This window comes from Hydractinia symbiolongicarpus, chromosome 4, assembly GCF_029227915.1.
Source record: "Hydractinia symbiolongicarpus strain clone_291-10 chromosome 4, HSymV2.1, whole genome shotgun sequence".
Classification (NCBI taxonomy): Eukaryota; Metazoa; Cnidaria; class Hydrozoa; order Anthoathecata; family Hydractiniidae; genus Hydractinia; species Hydractinia symbiolongicarpus.
This window is the reverse complement of record NC_079878.1, coordinates 21,024,550-21,041,089: the sequence shown is the minus strand read 5'-3', so window position 1 is coordinate 21,041,089 and position 16,540 is coordinate 21,024,550. Positions and strand designations below refer to the sequence as shown.

Here is a 16,540-nt window from a genome sequence, read left to right as displayed (position 1 = left end):
TAACTAAAATTCCTCAAACTTTCGACTTTTCAGACACCCTGTATATTTACAAAAATCACAAGCCCAATGAAACCTTTGGAGACACAAGCAAGATGAGATGCATGATCACCAAAACAGACCATACACACCAAATCGAGCTGTTTTTATTACAAAACGAGGCAGAAGGCTTGTGCATGGAAATATTTCGTGCGTGTTGACCTCATATATTTCCGAAGCAGTGGCCAAAATCTGAAATTTTAGAATCTTCTTTTCCAATTTTTCATTCGGAAAATATATTAGATTTTTTGCTTATAATTTCAGTTTTGTCATTGGAGTCAAAAAAATCTTATGAACGGGAATTAATGTGATGAATATCGAAGTGATTTAAAGTGAAAATACAAAGAGGAGAACAAGTGTAAAAAAATGCTCTCAGAGCGTAATGAAGTATTTTTAACTGTTGTTGAGGAACATAAAAGATCACGCCACCATTTTGAAAAAAAATTACACTAAGATATAATCAGTAATCTTTGAAAAAAAAAGTTAGATAAGATTTTAATTAGTAGTTTTCTTACATGTAACCTCGAAGCAATAAGGAAAAAAATTGTCAATTTTTGTTCTTGGAATATAGCCAATCTATTCTTGAGAATGAAAGGGTCAAAACAAGCTAAACTAACTCCACTTCACATGGATCTTTGAAATTCCTTCATGATGGACTTAAAGTTCCTGACTACTGTGCTTTCCCCCTGCAAACCCCCGAAAATATTTTTCCCCTTATCTAGAGGATCAGTTTTATATATAGGGACTACATTTTAAGTCATTTCACTGATCTTAACAAAATTTGAACGCAATAAAGACAGAATTAAAACAAAAACTTAGATTTAACAAAAAATGGTATTTTTGACTTTTAAAAAGACTTTTTTCGAAGAGTCCATTTTAAAAAACTGACTGTTGTGAACAATTGTTTAACAACCCGATGCTCTTCTTAATACCAACCTTTCACAGACCGGACTGGGCGTTTTTGAAAGTGACACAGTCACTATGTGACATTTGATGGGACTTCCACAACGTTTCCTTTAAACTAAGGTATGGTGGAGGGCGTTAACCTTCTCTCGTCTCTCAAAGAGACTCCTCATCGAGAAAATCCTACTATGGCAGATTAATCAAAAATAATGCTGATGGAACGTTTTAGCATTTAATTTGAGGTTTAAAAAAGGTATCTGGATTTGCAAAAAATTATCCTCAACATAATTCCAGAAAAATTTCTTCTTTTTTCCAGGAATTTTCAGGACAAGTTTTTTTACCAGTATTTTCCAGGAATTTTCAAAGTAAGAAACCGAAAAACTATTTTTAATTTCTCAATAATTACATCTCGCATAAAATTACAAAGTAACAAATCTTATAAAGTTATGATCTTTCAGTTTCAACACACTTTTATCTACTTAGCAAATAACTGGAAACGACAGACCAGATTATTTTGAACTTTTCATAACATAACAGATAAAGTAGTCTTTGGAGAGCAAAAATGGGAATTTATTAAAACAAGAGATGAAAAAACAAAAAAACCCTTTTCACTTTTAGAATTTTTTTAATCAAATAAAATATTTCTAGTAATTTCGCGACCATTTATTTGAGCGAATTGATCTTTCCAAGCAAATTTTTGTGGATATGGAAAAAAAAATTCGCAAAATTTACGAAAGTTATCTTTGCTGAAATAAATCAACTTAAAGTAGTTACTACACTATGCTAGCTTTTGTTATCTTTATGCACGGTTTTCACTAACGTAACCCACTCCGAACAAATCACATCAAGTATTTCTAAATTGTTATGTGCGAAAAAAGATACCATACGTGGTTTAACGCAATTACTTTGATCACCATGGCCTAACTGACCATAGCCATTCCAGCCCCATGTAAAACACTGACCAGATGTTGAAACAGCAGCTGAATGCCTAGAGCCAGTTTTTATCAGCGTGAACGAATCATCTAAGGAAGTGTCAACTAGAGACGGAAGGAAAACAAGTTTGGCTCTGTTTTCTTCACTACAATCCATTTCGTCATATGATTCGCGTATACAGCCCACTTGTCCACTTTCGTTCCACCCCCATCCGTACATATCTCCACTTTCTGAAATAAAGTCATTGCACCCGCAGGCTAGAGTAAACTCAATAGATACGATAGATACAATAAAAGTGTACATAGAAAAACAGATGGAGTAAAAACGGATCTCTTTTTTAACTGCATTGCCGAAATCTAACCAGAGTTTCATTTTTTGCGATGGGAATTAGCACAACTCGCGAAATAAACCTTTGACAACATTTTTTCAAAAAATTCTATTATCAAGAGAATTTAATACAGTATGAAATACACCTTTCCCGAATTTCATAAATTATGATAATTAAGACGTCATCCGAAAATTTGTTATGGTTCTGTGCTCTTCAAATAAGGATATTCAGATTGAAGATTAATGACAAAAATGAAGTTTTTAGAGCAATGTTCTGGTTGGATTTTATTTAGATTTGAAGAAAATAATTATTTTGAAAACGAGGCTATTCTTGCAAAGCTCGGCTATATAAAGGGTTTGACTGTAACTTTCAGCTCGAAATTGAGGCACTCAACGAAAAGAAATATTTACGAAATTAAGTAATTTATTCTACCTTTTACTAAGGAAGTTAGGAATAAGAATCATTTTTAGTGTTGACCTCTTTAATTGAGTTTGGCATAATTTGAAAATTCGGGAAAGGTCTATTGTATTGAAAATAAAAATACAACAATTGGTTAAAATAAACTTGTTGTTTTTTATGTTTATATAAAATGGATGGATTTTGCTTTAATAATTTCGCGTAGATTTATTTTACCGCATTTTGACACAATACCTTCTGGCTAAATTTCCTCCGCCCAAGGTTACAGGGCGTTTGCTTAACATTTACTCTTTATTTTTTGACATTTCTTTTTTTCTCCTCTTTTTTTCCATCTAGTTCCAGCTCCGGATGGATCTCTTTAACTACCCAAAAACAAAAAAAAAAACAAAAAAAAAGAATTTTAATTTTTTAGAAAAAGGTCTGGAATTCAATTCTTGTCAATTTTTGAGAAATAAAAATTGTACTGGTTAAAAATTTTAACCTAAACACTTTACTCACATACCATAATTTACCGATATCGGTACACTTTACAATTAGAAATTTTCTGACATTCCAGATAGAGTGGATACCCTGAAGTTTAGCACGAGAGTTTCGATTTATACAATATTAGGGGGTTGATATAGCACAAAATTGATGAACATTTACCTGAAAGAACGATGGTATGCCACCCCCCGGCAGATACGGAAATAATTTTCACAGGATGAAGAGCTTCAACGCATTCCAAAGAGTCCATTTTAGTGGCACTTCCCAATCCTAACTGGCCGCGGCTGCCATTGCCGACTGTCCACACAAAGTTATTCGATGTCAACACAACGCCGTGTTCTTTACCGCAACTCACCGCCGTTACTTGACGAGGTGTCGGGAAATGAAGTAACGACAGAGTCGGTTGAAATGTTCTAAAACAAAGTTATACAAAATAGCGAAATAAGTTGATTAAATAATTTGAATAAGCGAGGTAAATATGTTCATCGGGTAATCAAACAAGTGCTAAAAATGTTTATAACTAAGCTATAAATATATATATAAAAGATCAAAAATTCTCAAAAACCTCAAAAATAAGCATTCTGTATAAGCAACCAAGTTGCAAAGGGGCGAAGTGGAGACTTGGATCGGAACCTAAGCAACTGGCCAGGCTATAAATTGAAAAATTTAATCAATTGATTCGGTTAGTTAAGCAACATTGAAGATAGCAAGCGGTACTTCGCCAAATTTCAATATTACGCTTCGCAACTTTGAAGATGAAATCAAAATTTTGTACGTGGGGATAAGAAACGGGGTTGGTTAAATAAAAGAGTGACTCATAAAAAGTATTATCAAAAAACAACAGAACGTTCTTACTCCAGGATATCCGCAAAATGATAGACCTCTTTTTCTTGTGTACGCACGAGGTTAATTCTTTTACCCAACGAAATATCTTCCAATATTTTTCCTTTAAAATCTACTTCTTTAAGCAACCCATTACTTTCAATCGATACCTTTTGTGTGCCCTCATCATCACGTGATAAAACACATATACTACCAGGACCAGATATTATCCTTTCGATCTGATTTCCATGGAGTTGAAGTTCGCTCGTGTCCCAACCATTCTGTTTTGTCTCGATAACTGTATTGTTTCTAACACGTGTTAAGCTTTTATATAACTTGCAGCTAGAAGTGTAATATACTTGATTCTTCAATATTTCCACATGATCTGTTTCAGTGAGACAGTGTTGAAACATACATAGCGTAGGTTGAACAATCGAGTTTATTTTTCGCAAATGATCTTCTGTTAAATCTTTAACATCTTCTTGTTGTTCTGGAGAGTTTTCATAATAGCCAAAGAAATAAAATTTCAACATTTGTTTATTTATATATAAGCTATGCAAGACAGGAATAATTTTTGCTGAAAAAAGTGATATCGTAGAGGGGATGGTATTATTTACAAGACCCGGCATTATTCCTAAGACCTGTAAAAACGAAGCCCGATATATCGTTTATTCGCGAATTAAATCTGCGCCAAGCTTTTACTACCTTACTACAAATGCTAAACTATACAAGAAAAAGTTAATTTAAAAAAGTTAATAACCAGAAAATACAGACAATAATGGAATAAAAATCTTATGCACTTGAAGACTAGTGTGAATAAAAAAAACACTTGGATATCATTTGCTATGAATTTCATTTTTGACTGTCATTGAGTGTGCTAAAGCACCTCAATGATTTATGAAATGCCAAATCCTGAACAATTCTTTTTAAGTTTTTTCTTAAAAACTCGTAAGAATTCTTGAAATTCACAATTCTGGTGTCAACAAAGCACGAAAAATCATAATACCCCTTTTTTAGAGTTGTATCTTATAACGTAAGAAAGTAGTTTCAAACGACGTGTATGCATATAATTACATTTTTTATACTTTGTTATTATCAAACCCTAGAAATAAATATTTATCCATATTTGTGCCAACACATATATACGGAGACGAAAAAAACAACATAGTAACGATGACGACAGCAACTATGACAACGATAATAACAACGACAAAATAAAAAAGATGACGACAAAAAACATCCGAAACAACGATGACGACAAAAATGACAACCACAACGACGACGACGACGGCAAATACCATACAAAAGATTATAAGAGTATGAACTGGTGGTTTCAAAAATTTTCATAAAAGTACCTAAGTATATCTGAACGACACTTAATTATACAGATCAACGCAGAAATAATTATAAGAAAAAAACAACAACATATTTTTAAAATTTCACGACATGAACAAAATAGAAAAGAAAGACATTTTCTTCCAAAATTTCGTTGTTTTGCACAAAATACCCAACCCATTGTTTACGCAAATTTATGGTTTTTCACAAAATTTGAAGAAAGTTTACAATAAATATGGAAATTTTACACAGAACAGACACAAAATATTCTTCGACAACTATTTATCTCAAAGTAATGTATTTTTAATATAACCTGTGCTAGTTTTATTCGAAAAAGTTTCAGGGCAATGAAAATCTTTTTGCGTCTAATAACAGCGCTACACACAGTCCATAAAAACATCCAAGAGTACTGGGTCCCAGTACTCTTGGATGTTCCCAGGGAACAAGCAAATTGGTATAAAATAATTATAGCACCTAATAATAAACAGCATCCCAATTTAATAATTTTTTACTGTTTTTCCACTTCGGTGATCGTAACCATATCTGCAGAAATAAACAATGGGAAGTCCAACGTCAGGACTTGGTATGAAACGAGATCTGTTGTTTTTAGTTTCCGTGACAACGATTTGCTTTCGTTTTCTTTTTTCGTGACAGATAAGTTGTTGTGCGCGAAACCTGGGAAAGAGAAGGAAATCAAAACGTCACTTTCTGTGAAGAGCGTGGTAACAATAGAATCTATAACAAGCAAAGAGGACTTCTTACCGACAGTATTGTGGGAAAGAGACGACGTAACATTTGTCAATGATACAAGCGACACTATTGTCGTCCTTGTGACGTGACGCAAATACTTCTCTCTAATAGAAAATAATAAGCATTATTATAGCCCCGTGTTGACATCAGTCGGTGCACAAGTCGTTTGAAAAATCAATCTTAGGCTGCTCACTTTGATAGCAAATAACTAAATTCAAAAGGTATGTTTCGATAAAAAAAGCAAACTTCGAAGTTTCTCTTGACCACAATATTGTAAAAATAGATAATATTTCTAAGAGAAGCTTACTTGTTCTCCTTTCACCTCATTTAGCTTACTGTTGGTCTGTTCCGGTTTGTAATACCACAGTACAGACATCATCATTTCACCTGCATGCTGACCTAAGCAAAAAAATATCACAACATTTATATGTTTTTTCACACTACCACACGCCTTTTTTGTTTTGCGAAATGTAAAGAAAAGTATGCGTTTAAAACATATAGGAAGTCAAAAACTTTAAAAGCTGCAGCCATGACGAATTTAATGGATATTGACCTTATAAAAATGCACCCCAAAACGTAAATAACTAACTGAACGTAGAGTAAAGCAGACCTATCAATAAGGGGAGAGCGATTGCTCTCGCTCCCACACAAAGACTCGCCCAATTCTAAGAAATGAGATACTCGCTGAGCCATTAAGTGCCACGAAGAGTTTGTCTGGCTAAGCAATATAAATTCATCTTACATGGAAATCAATGTTATCTTTCTATTATTTGCTGTAAAAAATAACTAGAATATATATAAAAAAAGATAAGATAAAATAGATAGAAAAATTTTGTAATAAAATACGCGTTTAAAAACTTATTCTATTTATTCAGGCTGCTCGCCAGTCTAAAGTGTTGTAATCTTGGGCAAGCGATTTATTGCTCGGGTTTTATTTTCATATTGATAGGCTTGGTGAAGGGTAGAAAGATATAAAAAAGCAGGCTGAATGCGAACTTACCTTCTGAATCTTCCCAAAATGAAGCTATCCTTGCAACAAAATCAGCATCAGTTTTTCCCAATCCTGACTTTAAAATAACAGCATCATGAAGTTGTATGCTGTTGTTGTTCCTTGACACACCTTGGTACAGCTTTCGCACACCACTACCCTACAATTGGAAAAAAACAATAATACCAACGTATATGTAATTTTTACCAGTAATAATTCCACCAAACACCAGGAAGTTCATTTTCTTCACAGAAAAAGATACGGACTTAGAAGGGGTATTTAAGAAAGACATGGGCTGAAGGGAGAAGGGGGGGAGGGATAATAATAGGTGTATGAAAAAAAAGGGGTTGATTAATCAAAGTTTTCTGGATTTTAGCCCCTGAAATCTAGAAATCCTAGCTATAGTGGTAAAAAAAAGTTAATCAAGTTTACAAATTACAAATAAGAGATATCGATTCCTCTCAAATTTGCATGTCCAACACAAACTTCCTAAATTCAATTCGATTTATGCATTCAGTTTTATTTAGCTTGCTATGATTAGTTTCTTGAAGGAATTACCTTTCAGCTAAAATTGGGTTTTACGCCCAAAAATTACAATTCTTCTGAAAAGTAGAAGTCAAGACCACAAAATTAGAGATCACTTACTGGTTTTGAAATGACTTCAATTGGTTCTCCTTCAAACTGCCAACCATTGCATTTCTGATGATGGTAAAAAATATATTTAAACATTTACAATAAAAATTAGAGAAAACATTTAAACGAACGCCTTTTTTAAAAAAGCAGGAGACATACCTTAGATTTTTCAAAAGGTTTTACTTTTTGTTTCTTATACACATTCCCTGACACGCTGCTGTCGTGTTGACTTTTACCACCATGATACGCAGAGTTGGGTACTGAAATGGGTGCATAGTTTAATGAAGGCACAAGCAGACCTGTTTGTTTTTTGCTATTTTTCTTATGACTAACATTTTTGAAATCGTTTAATTCTTGATCTTCTGTGCTTTTTTCTTTGTACGATGCAATATACATTAGTTTGGAACAAGGTAAAGTGTTTTTCATTAATGTATTGCCAATGCAACTGTCCACCAGGCAAGTTATATTGCTTGTCATGTCTACATGTTCTATAAAATCATTACTCTTGTTCCATAATATATGTCGCTTAAGCACAGGAACCGCAATTGAATGAGTTTGTGCACGAGCAAGCACAGAACTTTTAATATGTATAGGGTCTCTAAGATATTCTTTGTAAGAAAGTTGTGGGGAATAATATGAAAGTATTTCACCATTTGTTTTTTTCTGACAAGTACACAACGTGGTGTTATTTGATCGAAAGTTAGTCATGTCGGTTTGCACAGATTTATGAATGACTTCCGTTTGTATCTCTTTGTCTTCCATGATAGCCAATTTAATCTGTTCACAAATGTCATCACTTTCTCGAGTTATTTCTTCTCCATTTTTATCACTTTTATCATTTTTTTCAATTACAACTTCTTCTTTTTTCTTGTCTTCTTGAATTTCTTCAAATACATCTTCCTCTATTTTTTCCTCCAAGATTTGCTCAAATTGCAGCTTTTGATTTTCTTCATCGCACTTCTTGTCTATCTCTTGTATCACAGCAAGAATATCTTTTTTTGATTGCGGTCTGTAATTATCTAAGACAGCGTTAACTTTCGCCATTGCGTTCAAACTAGCAATCCGAGGTTTTCGCCTTGATGGCTCTGCTTTATCTTCTTGTTGGTTATTTTCCTCAACTTTTTCAACTTTCTTTTTCTTAACATTGTCTACAACATCTGTTTTTGGTACCTTATTATTTGCTGAATCAGGGTTTCGAGGCCTTCCCCTCTTACGTTTTGCATTTGGAACTTCTTCTTTAATATCTGGTGTTGAATTAAGGTTAATATCAGTTTCTACTATTTTATTTTGGTCTTTCTTCTCTTCATTTTTTTCAACACTGACCTTGTTATTTGCTAATGTTTTTAATTTTTTAGGTACTGGCTCCAATCTTCTGAGTTCTCTTCCACTTCTTGTTCTCAAAATACGAGCAGACATGATTATTTGTACTACAGCCAACCTAAAAACTTTTGAATTAAAAAAATTATGCAGATATATAATAAAAGCATTTTTTTTATCTTAAAATATTGTTGTTGAGTCCTGAGCAATTACTTGTACTTCTTCAGATAAATTATCAAAGATGTTATTTTCTTATTACTCTGTTATAAAAAGGATATTAAAAGTAGGAGCCAAGAGTAACTAGTAGTATTTTTAAGTAACCACCAGAGATCTTTAAAGTGTAAGGCTAAATATTTTGGGTGGAAATAACTGACTTCATCTCCAGCCTGGGTAACTAGGTACCATCTGGGATTAAAATAAGACAATTTTCTAAAGCTTGGTCAATACGCTGCTACGGAACAGAGGGTTTGATGACGTGATCAAATAACCTTTAAAAATAAATATTGGTAACCGTTCATTGAAGGGACACAAGTGCTAAGTTTTCGCGGGATGACAAAAAATCCTGATAGAAATGTATGGAACTTTTTGCATCAAACAAGGTTCAAGCTAAAATAAATACACAAAAAATATGAAAATACGAAGAAAAACACAACCCCGAAATTTGAAAATAAACAATGCTTTTGCTAATGTTAGCAAAAATTTTAAACCCTTATTGTCTAGTCTATCTATATAATAATACAAAGACTGTGAGTCTGTCTGTAACAGGTAAGTAAGTAAACAACAGGCAAGGTTGATGTTTTCATTTTTCTTCGAAGTCACCGAAAAACGCATGTCTTCAATGTTAATCGACAAATTAAAGTGGCAGAGTAACCCTTTTTAGCTGTCCAAACAGCTTCACTATTTACTTAATGTTTTATGCATATAAATTGTCTTCAATATTTCCTAAAAATTTGGACCTTAACAAGTATATATGAAAAGCAGAAATGCCAGTTAAGTATGTATATAAATATTTAATAATAATAAAAAAATTTCAGGGTCTGCAAAGTTCCTTTGGTCATTCATATTTCTAACAATAGGTTTTTGTTTTTTTGTAAGATTTTTGAGTAGCAACCTCTGCTGCATCTAACACTGTTAAAAGAAAAACATTTAGAATTTCCACACACCTTTTCATTAGATGATTTACCAGACATGTCTAAAAATTTTAAAGAAAAAGGAAAATGCTATTGAAAGTTTGAGCTTACATAGTGCAGGCCTATCAATAAGGGGAGAGCAATTGCTCTTGCTCACGCAAAGACTTGCACAATTCTAAGAAATGAGAAACTAGCTGAGCCATTAACTGCTCCCCCAATTCCCAAAAAATTTTTTTTGGCCAAGCAATATAAATTCATCTTACACGGAAATCAATGTTCCCTTTCCTATTATTTACAGTAAAAAAGAACCAAAATATATAAAAAAAAAGATAAAATAAAATAGATAAAAAAGACTTTGTGATAAAACATGCGTTTATAAACTTATTCTATTTATTCAGATTGCTTGCACAGCTTAAATTATTGTAACCTTGTGAGAGCGATTTATAGCTCTGGTGTTATCTATATAACTAGTCGTTAGCCCGTGGAAAAATCCATGGGTTCGCCCGTCCTTTTTATACCACATTGCGTGTGTCTCGCTACCTGTGCAGCTAACCTACCATTTTGCGTGACAGACATACGGACGGACGGACAGACGTATACGGGTATTATAATATAGATAATATGCTAAGTGTTTCTGTCTGTGTGTCTGTGACAGGCAAAGTGGATTTCTTCATTTTCCTTTGGATGTTGCCAAAAAATGCATCTCTAATATGTCAAATTTTCTGACGTTACAGCGCGACGAAAATAACACTACTTTAACGTCAATATCCTATATTAAATTAATGAAGCCATTACAGTGCACCTAAAACTTTGAGGCCAAATAACTTGGAAACGAGGTGGTGACGTCAATGTGCGTCATTTTCCCAAACCTGGGTCCCCAAAGTCGTTTTCGGAATGCAGGGGATGGGTTGCTGAATTCATCAAAATTCATATGACGCTTATTTTTCAATTTTATCCTGCCTCAGTGGATTTTTCCATGGGCTTTATCGACTAGTTTTCTTATTGATAGGCCTGTAGTGCAGTATGAAGATTCTCATTAATTACTACGTTACACTCCATCTTTGTTGTCATTAACATTTCCTTTTAATAATTACATAACCTTTTCTCTATAATTTTACAAGCACATACAGTAGCACTGAAGTTATATATTCAGCAGAAATAATTAATTATTTATGATGTTTTTATTCTAAATATTTCTGGCAAAAGACAATAGTAATATAGCTGAAAAAATATAACAAGTGTGTTATAACAGAAAAATTATGGATATATAGTCTAAAAATTACCGATTTTAACAGGGTTACTGCCACCTTAACCCTATTTGGTCAAGGGTGGTGGGCGGATTCTGCACCCCTACTGTTTTTTTTTTCAATAGCTTGTTTCGCCATGCTGCAAAGTTATAATACTTACTCAGTTTTTATATGTATTTATTAGGCACCTTTATATATATATGTAACATATTCAAGTACCTTATCTCTTAGAGCTTTAAATATTGGCTATTACTACCCCTAAAAATCCTTATAATCAAGAAACTATAAAAATTTTTGTAAACTTCAATTCATTAAGTGGAATCTTTTTATAAGAATTTTGGTCATAAGATTAATCCGATTACGATTATTTTAAGGAATTTTTGGCCCTCATTTATGCAAACTATGTAAAAACCAAAAAATCTGGTAAATAACTTTTATTTAGCTGTCAGATTTAAAATAGAATATAAAATTTGCTGTAGAGCATAAGTAATTGAAGTTTAAGCAGATAGCATATATTTGACAAATTTTAAACTTTTGATGATGTCAAAGTAAAAGTGCTGACATAGCAAAATTTTAATGCTACCACTTTGTTTCTTTTATGATGTAGGTGTGCCGAGTTTGATTCAATTTGGTCAAGCCTGTCAAAATTTTAAAGGGGAGGGGGTGGGGTGCAGGGGGTGGGTGGGTAGGGGAGTCTTCCCTTTCCCCAGTCATATGTTTGAAAAACCCCAGATGAATAGGGTTAATAAGCACCACAACATTATTAATCTATATTATAATACCCGTATATGTGTGTCTGTCTGTCACGCAAAATGGTAGCTTAGCTGCGCAAGTAGCGAGACGCACATGATGCGGTATAAAAAAGACAGGCAAACCCGTGGATTTTTCTATGGGCTAAAGACTAGTTACTATAATTTACCACCAATATTTAGCCTAAAAGTTATAAGTGCACTTTAATGGCTTCATTAGCTTGGAAACGGGTTGATGTCAGTTATTTTTAGTGTGGGTAACTAGGGGCCACCCTGGGAACCAAAGCAGAACCAATTTTATAAAGTGATCCATACTTTGGAATGGACTGGTTGGTGGTGACATCATCAAAAAAACTTTGAAATCCAGCATCTCCTTAACTGTTTGTCAAAAGCACATGGCCTCATTCATTATTTTGGCCATGGTTCCAATCTGACTAGCAGGATAATATTAATAAATATAATAATAAATAGCAGGATAAATTCCAAACAAATGTTTATTTGCTACCCATGAGTTCAGTTTTTTCCCCAGACGGTATTTTATCTTGAAAGTGAACGGAGAAGAAGAGAAAATAACCCAGATAGATCTGGCTTGGCTAGGTACAACATACAATGCAACAAGAAATAGCCAGTTTAGCTAGATATGGTGCTCTCTACCTTGCCTAGCTACAAATTTTGTCACTAAAATAAAATATTAAACAAATAGCTATACAAACAATACAAAAGCGTAATGACTTGACCAAACAGCACTCGGGCTGGACATTTTATGATATAAACCGATACCGCTGACTACGGACGCAAAAAATGGTTTGAGCCGATGTAGCAAAATACACGACATCGCGGTAAAATTCGATAAGTTTTCCCAGGGGGAGTAACCAACATGATAATTTATCATCTGCAACATCGTCAATTTTTATGACTTTTTCATCAAAGAATTTTGACAAAATGCTTAGTAAATAACTACTTCGTCATCATTAAACACGTCCTTTTTTGGATGACTCAAGACAGTTATTTCGAAATGAGAGACAAACGCAAATTCCAGAAACGAAATGTCAAAGAAATGGAAAACAGTTGTTAATCTTTTAATCACTTGACAAGACTAAAAATTTCTTTGCTAAGGCACTTTAGAAACAATCCATATCTAAGCTTTTATGAAAAACAATTAACATGACTAAACTTTAACCCCTAAAGGGGAAAACGACACCACTTTATCTTCTTTCCCCCCTTCCACAAGTTTTTGTTGTGGATTTATTAGCAGCCAAACGTAGGCTTGTGTAAAGAAATATTTTGTATTATACATTCCCTCTATTTAGCAAATGGTTATCCTATCTTCATACACAGTGTGTTTATGTATGAGGATCTGTATCTACTTGTTAATCATTTCTGATTCAAAAAATCTAAAGATTCCTTATTTATTTTTTATTACGTGATGTAGTGCTCTCGCACCACATGGTCAAATAATAGACCCTGCTTCTCTTTGTTTCCTTTTCACTTGGAAAGAAAACGAATTAACCTTTTTCATGCTTTTTGTTATCTTAAAAATTGTGCACAGAATGCGAAAAAGAAGCTCTAGTAACGAGAAAAATTTTGAAAATAAAGAAAATGGCTTATCTTAGTTTTGTGTTTTATGTATTTTACAGCTCACATCAAAGGTCGTTTCACTTTTGCTTTTGATCAAAATTAAAAACATCAGCATCCATGCGCAACATTTGAAAAAGCTTTTTCTATTTCGCTCAATTTCTCACAGTGTAAGTATTTTAGAGCGAGCAGTTGATTTGCGTGCATCAAGTCTTACCAACTTATTTTAATTGTTTTTATTCTCGTTTGGAAGTCGATTTGTGGTTTCACTTTCTCGCAATAAATAAATGCTGAGTAGTAACAAATTCAAACAAAGTCATCCGCGTAACGATTGGTAGATATTATAACGAATGATACTTGATGTCGGAGATAATTTATAATGGATTTGGATTTTAAAAAAGGATAAAAAATTCAAAATAACGTAAATAGTCTCCTTTGAAGTTTTTTTCTCCGTTTTTTTGAATCTCAGAGAGAGGGTACAACATCGAATTTTTAGGAACGCCTTCGCGGATGGATTTTTACGTGATTATCAGCCTCATTAACCACAGGTACGTTGTTTGGTAATATTAAATGACCATTGTAATAGATAAAACTACAAGACAACCATGTTATAAGCTACAAATGATTTTCAAATTCAACCAGTGCCACGCATAGTACTTTGGGGGAAGAAAAATCAGTAACTGATAGTCTTTTAAAATCACCTTGTACCATTTCCAGTCAGTGCTAATAAATTTAACACATGTAATGGCGTCTTGGCATATCCCAGTCCATGGATCACCATTGTTAGATCTTGCAGAAGACTTTTTTGGTGATTTGACCTTTCCACCGTTGCGTTATTTACCGATGTTTTACAATTTACACTCCATCGTACCTGCTACGGGGCAGCCATTAAAGGGAGAAAGTGCGAGAGAGAGGGATCGACTGTATCGACAACTTGTTGGGCACGTACCATATGGAGCAAGTTTGAAAGGGGCATCTGGGGAGCAGGAAGACAAATTTGGTGTTAAACTTGATGTTAAGCACTATAAACCAGATGAGATTTCAGTTAAAGTTGATGGTAAGTGTGACCAACGATTAGAACTATAAATACACGTTCTTTTTCATAAAATGTAATTTTTGGGTTCAGCCTGGATGTTTCCTCAATTTAAAGGATATTTTCTAAAGAATTATGAAATTATTCTCCTTTTTTATACTCTTATATTATTTTTAAGAAGATTCCTGTCAATATATCAATTTAAAATCTATCAATATTCTCAATATTTTGCGAGCTGAGTACCTATAATCTCAGACTCAAGTTAAGAAACATTGTGCTTCTTAAATAAACAGATACAACATAACAAACAACGACATTTTTTCTTCTCTTTCTTTAAAATTTGATTCCTACGGTACTGGTGGGTTAAAGATCTCTTTAAAACTTGCTTGTTAATCCAAGACCAAAAAAAAAGAATATGAATAAGTTAAAATAAGTAAATATAAATAATAAATATAAATGGGAGAAGACTAGGTTCGAGTGTTTGTCGTTTCTAACACAGGCTTTTCCATAAAAAAAATCAACAAATTGGCTTTTCAAAGGTGATTCCTAAAACAGCTTTGCGGGTGCTTTCTCTTTGTGTGTATCATTTGCTAATGGCACTGCTTAAAGACAGGGTTGGTTTCCTGTTCATTCTGGATTTTCCACCAACTTATTGGACATCAATTTAATCTTATCAAACAATTTGTTTCGTTTAGGACAAACGTTGACTGTCACTGGTAAACATTACAATGAGACTGACACCGGCTACGAGTCTTGCAATTTTAAACGTTCATACACTGTACCAGAAACAATTAACACGAAAAATCTGTCATCACATATATCCGAAGACGGTATTTTGACGTTGGAAGCTCCCAAGGAGACAAAACAAGAGGATGGCCAAGTATCTGAAAAGAAGGAAAACTATCAACTGTCGTTGGAAGTGTCTGGATACAAGCCAGAAGAGATCAGCGTTCGTGTCGATGGAAAAGATTTAATAATTCGTGGTGAAACAAAGGAGGAACATGAAGGCGACATTGGTAAGAGCATCCGTCACCACCATTTTACTTGGCTTTATAACTTGCCCAATGACATTGATGCTGCAGCGTTATCTTCCAGATGCACAAAAGATGGAAAGTTAACAATAGAAGCTCCAAGGATGGAGCCGCCGCAGCCAAGAACCTTAGAAATCATGACAGAATAAGGGAATTGGATGTTGAATTTTTTTTTCGTCTTATTGCTTGGAAAGATAGTCATGTATTTAATGCGTGTAATTTTTTGTTTCCCTTGTAATTCTGGATATCAAGAATAAATAGTCTTCACTCTTGGTGGCATTGTGATATTTTGCAGACAAGAATCTACAAAACCAATTTCATGCACTGACAGCTTTCTTTAAATATTAGCCATTCTGGGCTAAAAGTTGATAAAGGAAATTTTAAAAACGTACTCGCTCGGGAAAGCGAAATTTTTAGAAGCGCAGATAGTCTTGTCTATTCTACACGCGTTCGTAAGCTTCAGTGAACCAAATATGGAACAGCACGTTTTTAATAATTTCCAATTCCAAAAAAATTCAGTAACTTTTACAAGTTGCAGTTGTAAAAGTGTAAAAATTTTAAGAAACCATACATTCCTGGCCTTGTGTGGCATTTAGGTATTATTACCTGGTATAACAAGAAATTGGACAAACTAGAAGACTGCTTTGAAAAATTGACGATATCAATAAGAATATGTTGATGAAAGTCAATTTGTCTTCTAGTAAAATGACGTCCGAATTTAAGAAACTTTACTAGTTGGCCGTTTTCTTGGTTTCTTATTAAAAAAACGTGTTCACCGCCAAGCATATACACAGAATTTCTATTGCTGTGATCTTTATTTCTTATAAGAC

The 16,540-nt window shown here is 33.6% G+C and overlaps 3 protein-coding genes across 3 annotated transcripts; 1 reads left to right on the top strand and 2 right to left on the bottom strand.

Moving 5' to 3' along the window:
• Nucleotides 1-1,309: 1,309 nt before the first annotated feature.
• LOC130641788 (E3 ISG15--protein ligase HERC5-like) lies at nucleotides 1,310-4,842 on the bottom strand. Its single transcript, XM_057448743.1, has 3 exons — nucleotides 3,956-4,842; nucleotides 3,263-3,513; nucleotides 1,310-2,102 (listed from the first exon to the last, which is right to left on the bottom strand). Exons 1-3 carry the CDS (start codon nucleotides 4,549-4,551, stop codon nucleotides 1,723-1,725), a joined length of 1,227 nt encoding a protein of 408 aa, XP_057304726.1. The 5' UTR covers nucleotides 4,552-4,842; the 3' UTR covers nucleotides 1,310-1,722.
• A 141-nt stretch (nucleotides 4,843-4,983) lies between these two features.
• On the bottom strand, nucleotides 4,984-9,982 carry LOC130641785 (uncharacterized). The gene is made up of 6 exons (XM_057448737.1): nucleotides 7,788-9,982; nucleotides 7,641-7,694; nucleotides 7,008-7,155; nucleotides 6,315-6,406; nucleotides 6,020-6,111; nucleotides 4,984-5,932 (listed from the first exon to the last, which is right to left on the bottom strand). Exons 1-6 carry the CDS (start codon nucleotides 9,042-9,044, stop codon nucleotides 5,755-5,757), a joined length of 1,821 nt encoding a protein of 606 aa, XP_057304720.1. The 5' UTR covers nucleotides 9,045-9,982; the 3' UTR covers nucleotides 4,984-5,754.
• A 3,772-nt stretch (nucleotides 9,983-13,754) lies between these two features.
• Nucleotides 13,755-15,984, top strand: LOC130641789 (alpha-crystallin A chain-like). The gene is made up of 2 exons (XM_057448744.1): nucleotides 13,755-14,703; nucleotides 15,375-15,984. Exons 1-2 carry the CDS (start codon nucleotides 14,391-14,393, stop codon nucleotides 15,857-15,859), a joined length of 798 nt encoding a protein of 265 aa, XP_057304727.1. The 5' UTR covers nucleotides 13,755-14,390; the 3' UTR covers nucleotides 15,860-15,984.
• The last annotated feature ends 556 nt before the right edge of the window (nucleotides 15,985-16,540 follow it).